The 19,802-nt window shown below is 40.0% G+C and overlaps 1 protein-coding gene across 14 annotated transcripts in view; it reads left to right on the forward strand.

The window, feature by feature from the left end:
- Nucleotides 1-19,802, forward strand: part of KLF12 (KLF transcription factor 12) — a 264,047-nt gene that overhangs the window by 158,396 nt on the left and 85,849 nt on the right. For 11 of the 14 annotated variants that reach the window (XM_064408576.1, XM_064408582.1, XM_064408575.1 and 8 more), the window contains 2 exons: nucleotides 410-545; nucleotides 12,814-12,873. In XM_064408576.1, the coding sequence (XP_064264646.1) occupies nucleotides 410-545; nucleotides 12,814-12,873 (196 nt within the window). The other 3 variants (XM_064408583.1, XM_064408586.1, XM_064408581.1) reach the window with 3 other exon arrangements.

Below are 19,802 nucleotides of genomic sequence, written 5' to 3' on the forward strand. Positions count from 1 at the left end.
ATGAATGCTCAGAATCAGAGATCTCTCCTGAAATTTTGCTGTCAAATGTACTCGTAAGTGTTCTGTGTTGTACAAAGCAGATGTAACCCTTTCCCCTCCCTTTCTGAAGTCAGGCAGTGTAAGTTACTTGAGCGTACACTGGGTTTTTGTTGGATGCAGTCTGAGCAGGGATGTTTTGGTACATTGGTGTAGCCTCTGTGAATTCACAGACCTGCATGCCCCTGGCAATGCTCACATCCAGCTGTGGCACTGCTGGGTGGCTTTGCCCACCTATCAGCTGATTTGGGAAGCTCAGCACAAGCAGTGCTCTCCAGCCTGAGCAGGCAGATGTGTTGTGCGCCCTGATGTTGTTCTGGGACAAGATTAATTTCAGCACACTCATATTAATCCATTATATGTCTCTTTCCAGCACAAATGGACCCCCGAGGCCTATCTCCCAGACAAATTAAAAGTGACAGTGATGATGACGACCTGCCAAATGTGACCTTAGATAGCGTTAATGAAACTGGATCTACAGCGCTCTCCATAGCCAGAGCAGTACAAGAGTAAGTATCACGTTCCCAGACAAGATGAGTGTTGCTGAGGTGTTCCCAGGCTGACGGAGGCACTGGTGCTGCAGGGCTGTCCTCCTGCCTGCCGGCAGCATACCTGCCAGCACTTTTCCCTGGAGATTTATTCCCTTTTTTGGAAGAGATGACTGCATCTCTTGTCTCTCTCATGATCTTTTCCATTCTTTCTCTCTGCCCTCATTATTAGGTTGAGTTTCATATTGAAGTTGTTTCTTCCCCTTTATATACTTGGAAAGCTTGCAGTGGTTTTATATCCTCTCCAAAGAGAGACCAGGTTAGATTACCGCTCAAAAACCATTTTTCCTTGACTGAAAGCAGCATCAGGAAGTTGATTCTAGTTGCTGTCAGATAGGAATTAACAGCATTTCTCCTGAAGGACAGTGTCATTGGAGGGAAATTACTGCGGGGCTTCGAACAGTTTTCCACTGTGGTTATTTTTCTGTGTACTTTTGCGCACTGGGTGGACAAATAATTTCTTAATTTAGTACCTGCACTGCTTGTTTGAAAAGAAAGAAGCAGTTTATCATGAACATTTGCAATTCTGTAGATGCATGAGGTTGGTCAGTCACTGTAGCAGCTGGAAGGGAACCAACTATGAGGTAAATAAGTATTAATATCCCAATTTTATAGGTGAGGAAAATGAGGTTATGTGTAAAGGTCACCCTGTTGGTCTGAAGCAGAGCTGGAAATAGAACTAGAGCCTCCAGGCACTGAAGCCTGTGCTAGACCCACAAAACACGTTACTTTATCTGAGAGGTTCAAAATATGGGCATTCTGGACATTATTAAATAAAAATGGGTATAATGAAGGCCATTAGACATTGTTATTGTATATGTTATTATAGATGCATTTTTAATGTCTTAATATGGTATCTAAAAATGTTTTGCTTTGTTTTGCTGAACAGCAACAGCTAAAAGAGCTGGCATTTCTAAGCCATGTTTGGGGAGGTAATGCCTTTGGTTTTTTGGGTTTTGTTTTTTTTTGTATTTTCACTGGTCATGTAGTACCTCATCTTCCAGCCAAGCACCATAACTGTGAATCTCAAACCAATATTCTCCTTTAGCAGAGAGAGAGGTGTTTGTGAGCAATGCAAGACAAGGTGTTGGTTCTGTGATTAGCAGGCTCCCTTTCTAACAGTGATAAAGGAGGGGAGGGTTTCGTTGCCAATGAGGCTATTGCTTGATAGGCAGGTCCCATATGTATTTTCTATTTTCTAGTCACAACAGCAGGCCCTGAAGTGCTAAGTATTTTTTCTCAATTTATAGCGCACACAGTAAGCCAGAAAAATAAAACAATACGTCATGATTTTGCAGTAAATGATTTTGCACTGTCTAATTACTGAACAAAGGAAGTATGGAGCACTAGCAAATAATTTTAATGTATGACTGGCAGGCAGATACTGTTCTCTGTGATGGATGTTCCTTGAACATTTAGAGAATTGGTCAAACCATGGGAAGCTTTTTTAAGCTTTTGCACAATGAATTACACAGTTTGTGAAGTTAAATATGTAGAGTATTACTTGACTGGCTCTGGAGCTTAAGAATCAAATTAAGAAACTTAATAATATAACATCAACTCATTCGTGTTACAGGTTTTATTTAAACAGTAATCTGTTAGTTTATTTCAAAAGCCCCATTAGGAAAATCTAATTTGACTGTGATCTGCAATTTGTCATCTTTACTTCGTTCTCGGTCACAGACACCACACATACAGCTGCTGAGTTGAAAAGGAATGTTGGCACTTTGTGCTGCTGCACTCAGTCTATTTCTTACTTGGTCTGCAATATTGTGCCCTACGGGCGGGCTCTATTTTGATTTTAGGCATCTAATATGTACCTTAATATTAGGTGTTTAGCAAAGGACTCCACTGAAGAAGAAGCTCTCATTGTACATAGCCTTGTTGCAGAGAGGAAAGTGCCTCTGAAGCCTTCCAGAGGGAGATCCTGTGTGCTCAATTTCAGCATCTAAACTTAGCAGAGAGGAATTTCCTCTGAGGACATGGAAAGGCACCTCCTGTTCTGCTGAATAACCAGGCAGCATAGGAACATGCATGGAAAGACTTCTTCAGCAGTCAGTAAAGTGTAGGTCAAAGCTAAGTGCCTGAGGGAGGCAGGCTGGCCCTCGAGTGGGATGACTGTCCCACAGAGTGTGTTGTTTTCAAAGTGAGCTTGTATGCTCTTTCTGGTGAATAGTTGCCCAAAAAATAACTTCTTGCAAAGAGTGACTGGGAACTGCACTACAGTACTTCCAAAGCGATGGCAGGATCTTTTTCTTCAGTACCAGTTGGTGTTGTACAGTCCTGTCTTTGTTAAACACAGTACCAATTTGTAGGTGCTTGGTAGCAGGTGTGAGACAGCAGTTGATCTTTTCCTGCTTGTTTTTCAGACATGTTTTAAATTATTCTGCATAAAGATTATGAATGTATATATGTATTTGCTTACTGCCACCTATTCTCTAAGAGCAGTAAGGGGGTTCAGACTCTGGGGATTTCAGTATCTGGTGGTGGGAATTTGCTTTGGGTTGATCCTGTAGAGCCTCTCACACAGCATGGGGCTGTGGGTGATTGCCTCAGTGCCTTGCCTTTCCTTGCCTCCTGCCTTTCCCTGTGTGCTGTTGGTGGGGCTCACGATTCATCTTGCCTGCCTGGGTATCTGCATCCCAGTCAGTTACCTCACTGCCTGCATACAGGAGCACTTAGCACACACACTCAGGCAGCAATCCCTCTGCCCTGTTGGAGCTGTCTGATTTAGGGGCAGAGAGAGCCTCCAGGCTGTGAGCTCCCGTTCCTCTCCGTTGCCCACGGTGGTGCAGACAGCTGCCTGGGACACACGTCAGTGCTGCAGATCCCTGGTGTGAGGTGAGGCCAGGCAATCCACGGTGCCTGACTGGGGAGCTACTGTGCCAGAAACTGGGAGTGGCAGCACTGTACTGAATGCTCCTGCATCTTCCCTCCATCTCTGCCACGTTTTAACCACAGAGAAATCAGTTCTTCAGTTTTTAGGGAGAAACTGTTGTTTTAATACAGCCATCTTTAAGCTTGTTATTTTTGAAATGACACTTATCTAGGTGGGTCACAGGACAGTTTGGAATGCCTGTTGAAAGCTTTACTTTTCTTGTCCTCTTAAACTGGGTGGCATCCACCTGTGTTGCTGCTTTGTTTCGGGTCCACTGTAGTCTTATAGCAACAAAATTCTTAGGAATAAAAATTGTGACAATGAAACACTACGAGCCACGTGTTTGGCATTAGTTCTTATTTACACAAACAGAATGTAATTTGCTTGCATATTTGTGAAGTGACCAAGTATGACTATTTTTTCTCAGGGAAATTGCCTTCTTGCTGTAAGCTTTATGTTGGCTGAGCTTCCAGACTTCTTTCTCAGTAGTTCTTTTGGAATGAGTTCATAGTTCTCCTTCAGTTCAACAAACCAAATCAATAATGTAAAGTTATAGATAAATAAAGTCATTATTTCAAGCAGGGTACTTCAGTGAAATTTCTTCCTGTGACAGTGCTGGTTTATGGAAGTCGCTATGTCTTACAAAATATGGACTAAGAATTGTTTATTAATCTCAGATAATGCGTTCTGGCTGATAATAAATATTGCAACATTATGTAGATTTCTGTGGGCTTTGCATGGTAAGCAGCATTTCATCCTTCCTGTGGCATGTTTTACAAACTCATTTTGACATGTAACATCTAACAAAGAGCAGATTTGCCTCTATATGCCTGACACCGCTGATGCTTATTACACAGCAAGAATAGCATCATATATTCAGAATCAAATCTCCAATATGCTCCAGAAATCTTTATGAAGCCAAGGGAGAAGGCATTAGTCAAGCCATTAGTCAAGACCAGTAAAACTTTTTTAGGATCCCTCATAGTGGCAACATGCTTTTCCCTCAGCCTGGCAGCCTTTCCATCCCTAGGTAGAACTGATGCAGGATGGCCTCAGGGACCATCTCCATGGCACATAGTAATGCAAATCCTGAGCAGAGCTTTCATCTCCTTATTTGCTGCACACTTGTGTGGTAAAATATGTTGTTTTATAGCATGCAGCTGTCCCTCACTGAATATGCACAATTTGAGATCTCCTACTTGCAGAAGCTGAGGGCAGAAGCAGGATAGGCAGAGGGTGATTTTTAGCATCAACTTTTGATCAGTATGTTGGTAAAAATCCAAAGATGCAGAAATTCCTCTTTCTAGACTTCTTTTCTCCTTAGGTGTTTTAAGTGGAGGAAACCCCTTTGATGGAACCATTTTTTCTTTCAAATGTCAAGGAAAAGAGGAACTGTGCATATAAACTGATGATGCTTCAGATAGTGTATTGTTTTTCTGGAGTAAGGGGGAGACAGAAGTTTCAGAGAGGAAATCCTGTCTACTTGTAGTTATGGCTGCAGTTAATTCACAGAGATGGGATTTGTCATTTGTATCTGACTGCTCTAACCTTTAACATGGATTCCTCTTTGGGCTGAGCTGTGTGCCTCAGAGTGCTTGTATGAAAATGAGATTAGGGACTGTACCCCTGTTCTCTTTGGCTACTTTATGTGATTGATACATTGGTGCTAATGTGATCATCTTTATTTTTAAATTCTCTGGCATCTATTACTGCAATACAGTAGGAGTTCGTTTTGGATACTGCAGTAACAAAAAGGAGACTCCACAACAGACAGACAGCATAGCACCATTCCAATGTACTCTCTTAAATTAGTAGGTGCTTTTCAAATCTGGGGGTTTTTTTCCCCTAGATCTCTTTTTTTCTCCCTCCTCTTCTTCTGTGTAAATCAACTTCTTTGGTTTATTTTTATTTCTTTAGAAGTTTGTATCTTTGTTTCCGTCAGCTGTTCATTTTCTACACTGGTATGGTTTGTTTTCCTGCATCGGTTGCAATCGTTACTACTGTTGTGCTATTCATTATAGGGAACTTTCACCTCATTTTTCCCTTCCACTTGCAGACAAAATACTTTGTCCCTAGTCTCCAAAAAACATAAGTTTCAGCAGTGTTTGTGTGAACTTTGCTTCCCTTTTCTCTGGTGCATCTGCCCGTGCTCATTTTAAAGCTGGCACACAACTGAGTGGTGATTTTACATATGGAGAACTGGCTAGTGCTCATCCAGAATTCCTCAATAAAGGATTTTTTTTTCTGCTGGAGAACACTAATTGGTTTGAAGTGAAATTGTGCGAATATATCAATTTCAGTTTTACTTGTCTCATGAAGAATACCCAAGTCTGGGATGCATTTTTCCATTGCAGCAAGACTTTAGAGCAGAAGGTTATGTAGTTGCTGCAGTTGCAAGGAAATTGGACCACACACTCAGAAAGAACTGTCAACGGGCCTCTGACCTCCCCACAGGCTGTAACATGGTGACTGCTGCTCCTTGGCCTCCTCCAGAGTTGTTCTACAAACTGAACTGACTTGCTAAAAGTATTGAGAGGCATTTGTGCCGGTACATAAGCAAAAGACAGTAGTGATATAGAGCCTTGCAAGGCATCTGTGTTATGGTTGGTGCCCCCACTGTGTCATTATTTCAGGAATGTTTCTCTTCTAGTTTCGTTTTATTTTTTGTCAGCAGTCTCAAGTAAGTATCCTGTGGCAGAAAAGAAGAAGTTTCTGCAGTGAAAAGTGTTGCTTTTTCAGGTTTGGATGTTGGCTATGGACCCAAGGGCACTGCTGAGCTGGCACTGTGTGCTGTGTCTCAGCTACCTTAGGCAAGCTCTGGGTAGTGCTGGACTATCCATTTCGGACATAACCTTGCAGCAAATCACATCTCTCACAATGCAAAATATCTAAAATTTAGGCTCAAGAATTTTGGATTTCTTAGTGGAGAGATATTTCTAGGTCCAGTAATCTTTTCAGTTATGCTCAACTACCTTTCAAAAGGTTATCTGTCTTCCCCAGCAGCTGTAAATGAACCTGGACAAGTGGTTTAGAGAGTGATAGAACTTTACATTGCTGAAGTTATACATGAGGAAACCCCCTCTATGTTATTTTCTAAGGCCATGCTGGAAGCCTGTGGCTTGAGAAGAAGCTGATTTAGTACATCTAAATTTGACCTGCCCCAACTACTACAGGTGTGATTTCCCCTACATGCAGCTCAGACAGCTTGTCAAAGAAGTACTGGCTTCTTCTACAGTGGGTTTATATGGCATTTTATAAAGCTATTTCTAGCAAAATCTGAATACTCAGAAACAAATTGTTTGTTTATAAAAATGAATTGGCCTGAAGCCCTTATTAAGGACTTCAAGAGCTTGAAAGACCTGTATACCTTTGGGAATTGCTCTTTAGGCACTGAGTATGAACCTGAGGTTTCAGTAATCAAATAAACCCATATCATTCTAAAAAGATTCCTTTTTTAAAATATGTGATGTTTGACAAAAGGAGAGTTGGGCAGTAAAATCAAAAGATGCCACCCTGTGCATGCACTAGGATTTTTTGGTATGATAATTTTCTGTTATATGTCCCAAGGCCTTTTGCCAGAATACCATAATTCCCCATCAGCCAAAGGTCATTAGAAACAAGGACTAGGTGAATGACAGCTGTAAATCAAAACCAGCTTCTACAGAGAAATGCACATCACTTCCTGCTTTGAAAGGGCTGTGTTGCTGAAATGGAAGTGTATTAGGAGATAGGGGTATTGTCAAATTGTTCCCTGAAGAAAGCTAATTTGAAAATAAGAGTGCTTTTATCTTGGTCTACATAAAATTGTATCTTCCTGTGTCCTCTGTCAGAATAACTTTCCATGACTATTGAGTAGGTCATTCTAGAGCTTTTACCATACCATTGCTAGGAGTAGTTTTTTCCTTTTGAGAGAAATATTTAAATTAATTGCATAATAAGCTTAAAGAACTAAGGAGTACTGATTTCTGTTAAAGTCCAAAATCCTTTTTCTGTTTGCCATAAACTTTGTTTGGTTTGATGATCAGTCCTGAAAGTAATCATTAGTTTCAGGAGTCTGGATATTAAAGAAAATAAAAGTAACACTTAGGCTGTTTGGGTGACCATTATCTTGCAGTGAAAGAGTTCACATATTGGTTAATTGATACCTTCTGTATGTCTTTTTCACTTCCTTTATCTGTCACAAAGAAACTTTTAAAGATCTTGTTTCCCAGCTTCACTTTAATGTCTGTATTGAATTCACATATAAATGTTTTCTTAACATAAATTAAATTTGTTAATTAATTTAAGTTATAGTCTACGAAATTTTAATAATTTTTAAGGTAGTTGTCAAACATTGCCATTATTGGAATTTTACATTACTAAACATGTTTGCACAAACATGCTTTGGAATCAAATGCCATGAAACAATAGCATGTGATTATCATTCATAAAGCATTTTTTATCTTTGGAGTGCTTTGCAAACATTAACTAATTAAATTGTACAGGTCCCCTGTGTGTTCAGATATTATAATTATCCACAGGTTAGTGACTTGCTCAAGGCCGTGCAGCAAAGGAGAGAATGAGTTGGGATCAGGTACATCTGCCTCTTACTCCCATGCTTAATCCACTAAAATGTGTTGCTCCAGAGTGAAGCTCGAGTCATTAGTTGTTGGATATGTGAAATGCATTTTATGGATAGTGAGGCAGGCTTTCTGTAATTGCTTGAAGAGCATGACACCAAAGAATGAATTATAAATAACATTATGAATTACTACTACCCAGTTAGCAGTTTGTACACCTGTTTGGCATCTCTTTCCCCCAGTGATTCGTTATTCAGCTTTTTATGTTTTGTCTTTCTAAATCAGCACAGAAAGCAGGGGCAGAGCCATGTGCCTGAAGAAATTTAGAGCTATAACAAATACTCATAGGTGTGGATTGGATAGCGGAATACTGCCAGGAAAAGCCACAATAAAACTTCTCAGTGAACTGCTACTTTGACTTACTGATAAGAAAAAGAAAGAGCATTGTCCTCTGCTGTCACTTGAGCCAAAATTACTTCTTGTTTCATTATCTAGATTAGATAAGTTTTTATCTTTCCTTTTCCATAAGGCAGTTCCTGTGATTTTGACAGACGTACATGCAGCACAATTAAATCTTAATAGCAGCGCTTACACTGATTTATGGAAATATTGTCCTGAGTGTTTAGGTCAATGCATGCAAAACCACTAAAGTTGTCTAGGTCACGGGTATGTAAACTGCATGCAAAGGAGGGAACTATTAAGGGGGGAAACGCTATTTGGCACGGCATAATTGAATGAGCATGTAAATACCGGAATAAAAAAAATTAACCTGCTTTTTTTTCCTGCCATTTTCCTTTCTCCTGCATAATGGGAAAAGATTGTGGTAGGTTTCCCCATCTGTTAGTTAAATCCTCTTTGACTAGTAGTGATTTCACCACAACCTCATTTCTCACAGCAAGTTCTTTTTTTGCTGGAGATAAAAGAGGAGGGGACAGAAGCTCTTGGATGATGGATATGAAGACAGGTTGTTTGATTTTTTTTTTTTGTGTTGAGCTTGTGTGCCAAGGAGGTGCCACTGTCCATGTGTATGTGACTTTGAACATGAGCATTACTATTCTGAATACATCACAGAAAGGATACTTGGACCTCACAGCCACCACACATACAAAATTGTTCTAGTCAAAATAAAGGAATTGAAAGCTAAAACAAAGGAGTAAAGCAGCACAGTGGCTGATATTATAGCATCTAATCCTGGAGTAATGACAGTCACAGGTTTCAGAGTCAAACTCTGCACCTCCATCATTAGAGCAGTGACAAAAGATGTGTCAAGCATGAGGGTCTGGGTTATATTTTTCTTTATTTATCCTTGCGAGATATACTGAGTTGCCAGAGGATAAAGCAGTGCAAGGAAATAGGAAAGCTGAGGCAGGCAGAAAATGAGGAAGAGACCAGGGTGGATCAGAGGAGGCAGCAACTGCAAGAGCTCTCTGGTCTAGCCTGTGTTCTAGCTCAGAGGGGCATGGGGCAGGCTGGCAGGCACTGAGGCCAGAGGCTGCCCTAGAAAGTGCTCTCCTTAAGGCCTGTATACAGGATCTGCTGCTGGCTGAAAAGCCCAGCATTGCAAACAGAGCCTGAAAAATAAATTAACCTGGAAATCACCAGAAGCTGACATCAGGCAGTAAAAGAAATACTTGGTTTATGTACTCATTAAAAGTCAGCAGTTCCAGTCTTGTCAAAATATGTCCCTCAATTATTTGCATGAAAAGTACAATATTTAGCATAGTGCTGGGATAATGCATGATAAATCAGGGACACACAGTGCTGTCAGATAGACATATAAGTCACCATGGTATTTCTCTTAAGAACTGATGAGCGCTGCTGTTTCTGTAATCAGTTGCTTGTCAGGGCCAAACAGTCAAACCATTGATAAATAAGTTCACAGGAGAAACTGTAATAATGACCAAATCTCAGTCATAAAAGTTTCAAAAGCACAATAATAGAGTAATGTTGTATAATAAATTGTTTGCTGAAAATTATTTACCAAGCTGAACAGGTTGATTCGTTTTGCACTCAATTTTTCCACTTCAGAACTGCTTGGCTGTCAGTATCACCACATGATTTCTGAGATCTTTTGCCATTGGTGTAGTCAAGTCTGTGCGATTCTGTAACAGGTATATCCTTGTCAATATATTGCATAGCATAGAGATTCCACTATCCCCAAATGCTTGCAACACACATGAAGTACTGCAGGTAGCCAGGTCCAAGATGAGCCACAACAGCACAGGCAATTGAAACAAGATGCATTTGGGGGAGTGCTGATGGAGGTGTTGTGAGGTTCTGAAATAGGTGATTGGCTCCAGTACTGTGGCAAAGCACCTGCACAAGGCATTAACACTCCTACAGTGCAGTCAACAAAGAGTTAAAGGATTTGAAATTCAAGGGGCAGAGCAGTCAGCTTCCTAGAGATGTCTCCACTTACATCCTGGGTGGGTACTTGGCTGTGAATTTTCTCTGCTCTCTTTGGAGCTTGGGCTTCTGAACTGTAGTAGTTCAGTAAAGTAGTTTGGAAAAAACAAGAGCAGTTCATGTTCCCGACTTTCCCTTGTGGAAATGAAGAGATCCAGTTCAGAGGTTACCTATTTCTGCCTGTTTCAGCCATCCAGAGTGTGCTGTCCTCATCGGCTGTCTCTCTGTGTGAAAATGTGACAGCCAGCAGTGGTGCAGTCACTCACCTATGGCATAAAAGCCTGGTGTTAGAGCACTAACTCAGGAAGCCAGATATCTACATTTGTGTGCAAAAGATACCCAGGAGTGGTCCTTTTCCTCTTTTTTATTTTACACTTGCATTTTGGATTGGGAAGAGACTGTTACAGATCCTTTTTATGCTGATTACATGGTCTGAGATGTGTTTTAGCCATTTTTCATAGCACAGGTAAGCTTTAAGTTCCAGAGGCAAGGATTAGGTATTTCTCTCCACAGTTTCTGGTTTGGAGACGAGGTTAGGTGGGAGGCCACAGCCCTCTGGCTTTCACACCAAACAGAAAGGAGCATAGTAACTTTAAGGTGTCAGTGAGGTCGGTTGAATGAGGCCTGAGTGTCTTTTTCTTCAGTGCCTGGATACTGTAGGTTCTAAATGGAGTTTTAGTTGTCTGCTAAATTTCCCACTGTCAAAAATTCAGCATGCAAATACTTAACCCCGACAACTGTATTTTCGTCTGCCCTGTTGCTTAGTAGTTAAAAAGGGAACTTTTTGAAAAGGAGTGTCCAAAATTTAGAGTTACAACTTCCAGGTAATGTATGGATGTTTATATCACCTGTGCAAATAAATGATTTTCCACTGAGACACAGAGATGATTGATTGCAAATTAATTGACATGGAAGAGAACCATTGGTGTTAATGGTTTCCAATAACCATTTTTCCAGTGCATATTGCTTTCATTTGAGGACTGATGGGGCAGGGGAGATTTTGTCACAGTGCTCTTTGATTGGGTAGTGACAGTTGTAAAATTAAATCTGTACTTATTTGGTACTGTGGGACAAGTACCTGGTATATATTTCTGAGAAGAAAAAGACTCTACATGGAGAGTGGGAAAAGAGTGTGGAAAAAAAACAAAAACAGTATTAGGCAGTGATAGAGCTAAAAACTTCAAAAATTCTGTACATAATTTTGTCATCTGCATACCATATTTCTGTCATTATCAGAAATCTAGCATCTAAAAATGGGAAAAACAGTAAAGAAAGCCAATATTTGCTATACACTTGGAGCAGGGAAATGTGACAGGTTCAAAGCATTCAGTACAAAATTTTTAGAGGAAATGGATTGTTTGTAGGTTTCCAAGGGCCAGTGGAAAATGCAATTATATAAATGAAACAAAGTTGTTCTGAAAATTTCCTTTTCACTTTCAACAGTTCCTGTGCCAACGTGGATATTTTAATTGAGCATTAGAAAAGATCCAAAACATTTTCAGTGCAAATGCATTCAACTGCTAGTGTGCTAGAGCTTTTTTATTATTCATATTGTTGTTCTAATATTTTTGCTAGTTTCTTAGGTATTGGCCTCAGACTACTTTCACAGTACATTTAAGATCTGAACCACAAAGAGAAGGACTAAAGGGGCTTATTCATGTTCTTGGCTTTCTGCAGGTTTTTCTTTTTTTCCCCCCTAATTTGGTGGAACTTTTTCCAAGACCCATCTGTATGAAGCTTTTTATTTGAGCACATGCAGTAGATCAGAATTTGTCAGTGAAAAGGAACATTTCACATGGTCCAAATCTCAACCAGCATAGGAATTTGTACAGCTATGCCACTGTATATTGGTGTTGTTCATTATTCCAGATTATATTTTACAAGATTGTGTATTTCCCCTGGAGTCCCAGTTCTAAGTAAAAATGTTAAAGACTAAGTTTTTTGTGGGAATAATATTACTGATGCAGCAGAATTCTTGGAGCAGACATTCACTACAGCCATTATTTCCTCTTGATGCAATGTCTGCCTGCTGTAGATTCTTACTAGAGTTTACCTCTTTGTTGCTGATGATTTTTTAAATAAGAAAGTATGATCTGTCATGATCCAGAATTACCACTGAGTGACATGAGGGCCCTTAAGCTTTGACTTTGCTGCTATTAAATTAATCACAGAGCTCCTAATGACTTACTTATCATTAGATGGGGCATCAACAGAGCAAATTCAGTCTGAGGAGAGTTTTGAGTGAATGAGAAAATCTTAAAATGCCTTCCACACTGAGGCTATATGCCTTACTTACTTTGCAGTAAGTGTCCCTCAAGCTTGTCTAAGTCCCCTTCGATTATTTGGGGTAACTTAAAATTCCTAATTGTCTGTGTTCAATTTCCAGAGAGAGCATGTGGGGCTGTGCCAGGTCAGCTGTTAACCCTTTTCGTTTTTTCAACTCCAGGTATGAAGCATTTTATTGTGTATTATATAATATTCTGTTTTATTGATAAAGTCTAGTAGCAGTGCTTTTCAGGTTTCTTTCCCTCTCTGTGTCATGACTGGGGCGTATGTGGGGCTAGGCAAGATCTGAAGTTGAGTTTTGCAATTGCTTTCTTTATCTTGGGGCTTAGAGGGTGGTGGGAAAGCTGCAATTTCTTTAATTTGTTAATATAAATCACTGTTTAAAATATGAGAATAGAAAATACTTTTTCTGATGTTTAATAATATAAGGTGTTCAAAGTAGTCTACTGAAATTGAGTAATGAAGTTAATGTGCATCAATGCAGCTCATGTTATAATGAGTCATTGCCAGCTACCGTGAAGCAAAGCTGCAAAATGTAGGAAGAGCTCTTTGCAAACATCTCCTTGCTTTTATTTCAAGGAGGGCACAATTTTAAAACCTTGCTGTGTAATGTGCCTAGGAGATGGCACAGGGTTTACATGCCAGTCGAGTGGTCGGGGGTGACTGGGAGGCTTCAGCAAGTCTTGTGATTCCATAAGGGCCCTCGGGCTCACCCCACTTGCCCAGGTAGAAAAGATGTCAATTGACAGAAGGATGTACCAAAGCTGGTAGGGTTCCTGTTTTTGTGGGATTCATGGCTGTTGCTTTAGTGAGTTTTAAAATAGTATGCAGTGAAATGTCCACTCTCAGTGTGCTTGCTTGCTTGCCTGTCCTCCTCCCTTCTTTGTTTGTTTTGTGCGCCCCTCAGAAGGTTCCTTTGGAGTTGTGTTTATTATAGGACAAGGGTAAACCCATCAGCTCACTGCTTTAACTGCTCTTAGTGACCTGTGTGCCCTCTGTCTGTGGAGTACAGAAGAAAAAACAGCTTCACACATTCAATTTAAGCAAGTATGTTCCAGGATAAATCACATTCTTCACATTTATAAGTACAGCTAAGCTTCGTAATAAAATTAGGTAAAAGACATGTTTAAGAGCAATTACACTTTCAAATTGCTAATGAGTAGTCAAATACAGAAGTCATTCCTCAAGACTACTCCTATCTCCAATTTGCAGTTAATTACACTACAACTGGTATATTTATATTAAAAATTTGCAGGATCTTATTACTCAAACATTTTCAAAGTAGCAGCAGGAGCAGTTTCTTTGTTAGAGGTAATACCAATCTTGTAAGGTTTCCTTGACTATGAAATTGAAACAATACATTTATTTTTTAAAATCCTTAGAATTTTCTTTGATCTGATTGTCAGTGCAATGTCAGAAATTATTCTGATGAGACTCCTAGTCTCTCAAAATGTTGTGTTTCTAAAACATATACATATTCAAAATACAATTTTTAATGCAGGCTTCTTTAGCTGGTATTAAATTACCTATATAATATTTTGAGTATTGGCTTCTATTCTGCAGGAAGCGTTTTCAAGAAGGACACTTACATTGTTACTTTCTTGCTCTTTGTTGATGTTGTCAGTATTTTGCTTTAAAAATCCCTCATGAATTTATGTGGTATTTACATACCATAGTGAGGAATATGAGATCCTACTAATGTGGCCCCCTGAAAAACGTACATGGTTAGATGTACATGAAGATGGCTAAGTCATCTCATGCAGCAGTTCTAAACTGCTGAAAGTTAGTGTACTCTGACTGGAGCAAGATGAGACTGAAAGGTGACATTTGGCAAGACAAATAGGTTCTAATAAAAACAGAAATTTGGAAAAGAGCTGTAGGGGGTTTTTTTATGTGTTTTTAAAATAAAGAACCAAATTGATCAAGAAGATACGTCTGTCAAACCTCATTGGGCCATGTGGGCCTGCCTGTAGATTGAAAGGTGGAAGATCAATTAGATTAACATTAATGTCAGTGCATTATTTGAATATATGAATTCTTATGATGCACTTAAAACTGCTGACAGTGCTAGGAGTCTTTCCCACAGCTGGTCCCTCTTGGGGTATGGCACTGCTGGAGTTTGGGAACAGTAAATGCTTGTCAGAAGTGAATTCTGCTGCAGTTAAATGCAGCTATATGAGTGGATATATTTAATTTGAGTTAAATTTCATGCCTACCCAGGTTTGGGTATTTTTCAACTTGGTATTACTAAACTTACCTTTTTCCACTAAATTACAAGAAAGTTATCTTTCCATAAAATTACACTGAGAAGTATGGTATTCCAGTTAGGAAAGTACAGAAATATTATTTGGTACTTCAATTTCTTTGTGATGATGGAGGAACAGAATGGATCACAAAGTCTTGAAGAAACATTTTTTTGTAGTTTTTTTTTCCCTATTTTTTCATATTGGGTTCATCAGATCTACTAAAAGTTGTAAGTTTTACTCCAAACCAATTCCACACAAACCTGCATGTGCTGACCTCTGTGGATGGCCAGAGGCTGGGACGGTTGCCTCAGTTCATGCACATCTAACTGTTCATTTCCTCTGAAATGTGGAGCATTTTGTCCAGACTGCCTCCTCTGATCCAGTGGGAGCAAAGTGATAATGTGTGCGAGTTTCACATGTTGGGGGCACAATGTGCCTCTTCATCTTTGCTGTCTTGCAAAGGGTACTGCTTTTGCTCTTGTATAATCTTCCCTGATCTTCTTTTTAACACCTCATCCACAGGCTCAGCCAGATGGGAGATGTTTGGCAGCTGGAGGACCCAGATGCCAAATTTTGGAATACAGCTTTCCTGCATTGGCACGTGGGCTCATGGCTGGCTTCTTGGCTTGCACCTCTGCTAACTTCTTGGCTACTGTCTAGCTGGCAGCTGTGGCACTGCCTCTGGGGCTGTGTTCAGGTCAAGCTGCTTTGGAGTTGGATGGCTTTCCTGATCTGAATTGCTCTGCTGGACACCATTTTCACCTTAGTTCGCTTTGACTCTCCACTGTTCAAAGAGGAACATTTGCAGGGTTCTGTTGTATTGCTGACATTTGTAAGACTAATTCGAAGCAGTCCTCCTCATTTGGCACGAGTTCAAAGAGAAAATAAGCACTGCAGTGCAGAGTACACTGCTTTACTTGTTAGCATTCCCATTAGTTAGTAAGAATGTTTAGGCCCAAGTCTCTACTTGCAGTTCATCTCCAGGACCAAATTGTTAACTGAAGAGCACAGGCTTTAAAGGATATATTTCTTCTGTCTAAACTTTGATTGCTTTCAGCCAAATCTGTCAAACAGAAAAGAACCCAACACTTTTGCAGAGGTAATCTGGATTATTTTTAAAGAACAGTATAAAGAATAATGATGATGATGATGATAATAAATAGGAAGTTACTGGTAATAATTAAGAGCACTGCCAGCAGAAAATGCTTGATCCTCTCTTCGCTGTGTCTGGAATGTCCTCATTTCACATTTTAATTTTACTTCAGGTTTTTTATTGGGCTTTTTTTGTTAGTTTTCTGTTGGGTTTGGGTTTTTTTTTTTGCATAAATGAGGTAATGAAAAATTAATGCATCTAGGATAGGCAAAGCATTTGAAGCAATTCCCTAATCTACATATTTTCCTTCATGCAGCTCAGTGCATAAACATGACTTTCAATGGGAAAAACTGCAAAATCAGGAGGTCACTTACACTCTGTATACTTACAGTGAAGTTCAGATTAGTTATAACTACTATGAAATTTTCATTCCCTCTCTCAACTAGAGTGGGACTATGTTGTGCTCTATTAGAGACACTGATACCTCTGTTACACTCTCAGAAAACTTTTTTATTGCTGGAGTGAGTAGCACTTGTGCTTCACTGTGAAATGAAACTTCTACCTGTATATTAAGGTTAAGCTTTGCAGGCTGAGCTGACCTCTGAGGAAAAGCACTTGAATTCCTCATTATAGTCACTAGAGGGAATTGCATGTCCCAGGAACAGCCAAAAAGGAGCCCTTACCCATCTAGTTTAGGTGTATACTTTGGTGGCCTAGGGAATGTAAGTGCTTCTCTGGAAATACAGGCCTGTTACATCAGATCAATCATTATTGACTGTATAGAGAACCAATAGGAAGTAAAAGCATTGTTTTCCCTCAGAGGTAGTCTCTGTAGCCCTTTCTGGATTATAACGGAGCAGGGATGGGTCTTTTGTCAAACAAGCTGGCAGCAGCAACAGCAATTTTGCCACTTTTGCAGATGAGCTTCTCTAACCTAGCTCGTCAGCAGACTGGGAGATCTGAGGTGGGTTCTGAGCACAGGCTGATCTCATTGGGATCCTTGGTGCAGACCTAGTCAGATAAGATACAAGGGGAGCAGGGGAGTGTCATCTCCCTTCTTGCAGATGGAACACAGAAATTACGGGATGGGGAAGGATAGTGGGTAAGAAGAACCTGTATCCTTGCCTGAGCATGGACAGGACTGGGACTTTAGGCTCCATTCCCTGAAGCAACATCGGGCCAGAAACAGCTGTGGATACTGAAACAGACCTTTCACTGTTCCTCTCTAGATGCTTAGTGTCCAGATCTCCAGATGGAGCCAGGATCCCCCTTTTCTCTCCAGCCTTTTAGCCATGTGGGTTTTGCATTGCTTGGTTACAGAGTAGCCTCACTTCCATGGACACTTAGGAAGAAGGTCCTGCATCTGTATAGCCAGATTATTCCTGCGTGATGCTCCTTCTCTGGGTGAATTGGGCTGCAGGACTACAGTACAGTACCGTGCCAGTGCCACCACCATCAGCACTCTGCCTGCCTTTTGGAGCTTCTTCACATGACACAGGCAAAGGTCAGGACAGGGCTCTGCCTGTAGGTGGAAAATGGGCAGCTGCCAAAACGAGTATGTGTGGACATGTGCCTAGTGATTGGTACCCAGAGAAGCTCCATCTTAATAATGAAGAACTTCATGGGTTTGGAGGAGGCTGCATAGGACTCTTCATGGGACAGTGGGTGGGGATGGAGTCATGGACCTAGGCAGGCTTTTGGGTATCTGCCTTCCAAATCAGGGTTTCAGCATGCCCATTCTCACACTTCACCACTTTCCAAACTGTATTTTCTTCTTTCAAATTAGCGAGCTTTCAGTGTTTTTAAATGTAGTAGAATTAAAGATATTATTCCATTACCTAGACTATTCCTTTTGCTAGTTTACCTGTTTCTGCCCTTTTTTAGCTCAGCCACAACTTTTGCCCCATCAAAGTGTTTCTTGTCATTTTCTGTGTCCTACGGGCTTTGGAAATCATAATCATATATAAGGTTGAGCTTATTCTCTTTTTTCTGTTTTTTTAAGTGCCTAGGATTGTTGTCCCTTTTGCATGCTATTCAAGCAGAGAAACAATGCATGCTGTTAAAAAGGGAAAGCAAGCAACCACAAAGATGTTTTTCCATTCTCTTGAACCTCCAGCACATTCTGTAACCCAGTTACTATAATTGTTTTTAAACTTCTTTTAAACATGCATACTGTCAAGAGATTGCAGTAAAACAAGTGTTTCTCATAAGGCCAATGAGACTGTAAGGGATGAAAAAAGATGACAGAGCAAACAGAAAATAAATCTGATGTTTTGTTTATCACTTCTTTTTTTTTTTTTTTTTTTTGCCTAATGGCAGATTCTTGGAGAAAGGATCTGTTTACTTCAGTGGAAGACTAGCTTAGGGTTTGCTGATTCCCAAGGCAAAAAGAAGGCATAGTTTCCAATTTGCAAGCTATTCAGTGTGTGTGATGAACTGAAGTCATTTGTGGATTTGTATGTTGCGTTTTGACGTGATTAAATGTTTTAAGTCTATTGATTTCATGCTGGGGATTAATGATGCTGAATGAAAGAGCATCAAAGAATAAAACGTGTTTACATGCTCGATTAAAATACCTTAAAAAAAAGCACCAGAGTACCTATTGTTGGATTGGAATGTGATAAGAGAAGCAGAGGACCAATCACACATCCTGCATTGACAGGAAAATGCATTAACTTCTTTAGGCATAGAAAGAAGAAAAGCAAAGATTTGATAAGCATTGACAGTACCTTTCTGAATGCTTACCACTTGTGTTTGACTTGGTTTTTTTGGAAGAGGGGATTAAAGAGGTTTCATTATCAGTTACCACAGATCTGTTTTACTGAATCAATCAAAACATGATGCTTAGCTGCTTGGGATTAATGAGATGATCTTTTAACTGCAGAACTTGTTGGTAACAGCAATGTTAATAAAGGACAAGACCTAATGATACTCAGTGCAGCTGTGGACATGAGATACAGTAAAGATGGTGTTTGCTGCTTTGAATTTGTGTAATACTTTTAGATTTGTTTGCCTTAGCATATTAGCTCAAAAACATATCATTATCTTAAAATGTTCGTAGTGCTAATTGGTTTGTATCTGCTCGCTGCAAGTGTTCCTAATGGCTGTCTAGATTCATGGGTTGTATCTGGAATTGCAGTTAGGTGTCACATTCTGTTTATCAAGATAATAGTAGATAGAGATGAAAAAGACCTGTTTGCTTGTTAAATCCACCCTGTTGCAAACACAATATAGGCTTTTCCAATAGTATTAAACTGTTAGTACCCCTTATGTCAGCCAGAATGCCAGGCAGAGAATTAATTTGTGGTGTATCTGGGGAGAAAGATGCCTTAATGATCAGGTTAGCATGTGAAATACTTGATACACATGAAGTACTCCCTACTGAGTTAGGGAGAAGTTTAAATGTGCAATTTAATGCAGCTGAGTAAATGTCTGACAAGACCAACTCAAGCACCCATTTGCTCTTTCTCTCCTGATGCTCTGATGTGGATTAGCATATGTAAGATAAATTCAGCATCAGTCCGATACACCCTACAATTCATTTGTCTAAGAACAGGCTTGAATGATTATCCTGGGTTTGAGGCAGGAGGAGGGGGGGATTTGACAACATGCAGTTATTTTTTTTTTCCTCCCATTCCTATTGCTTAGTACAAGACCTGAAGCCCTTGGTTACAGAACAAAGTGTCTGAGCAGTAACCAAGCTTGTGCAAACCCAAGAGAAGAGTAATGACTGTTCCTCGCAAGCTTCCT

The sequence above is a fragment of the Passer domesticus genome, chromosome 2 (genome assembly GCF_036417665.1).
Source record: "Passer domesticus isolate bPasDom1 chromosome 2, bPasDom1.hap1, whole genome shotgun sequence".
NCBI lineage: Eukaryota > Metazoa > Chordata > Aves > Passeriformes > Passeridae > Passer > Passer domesticus.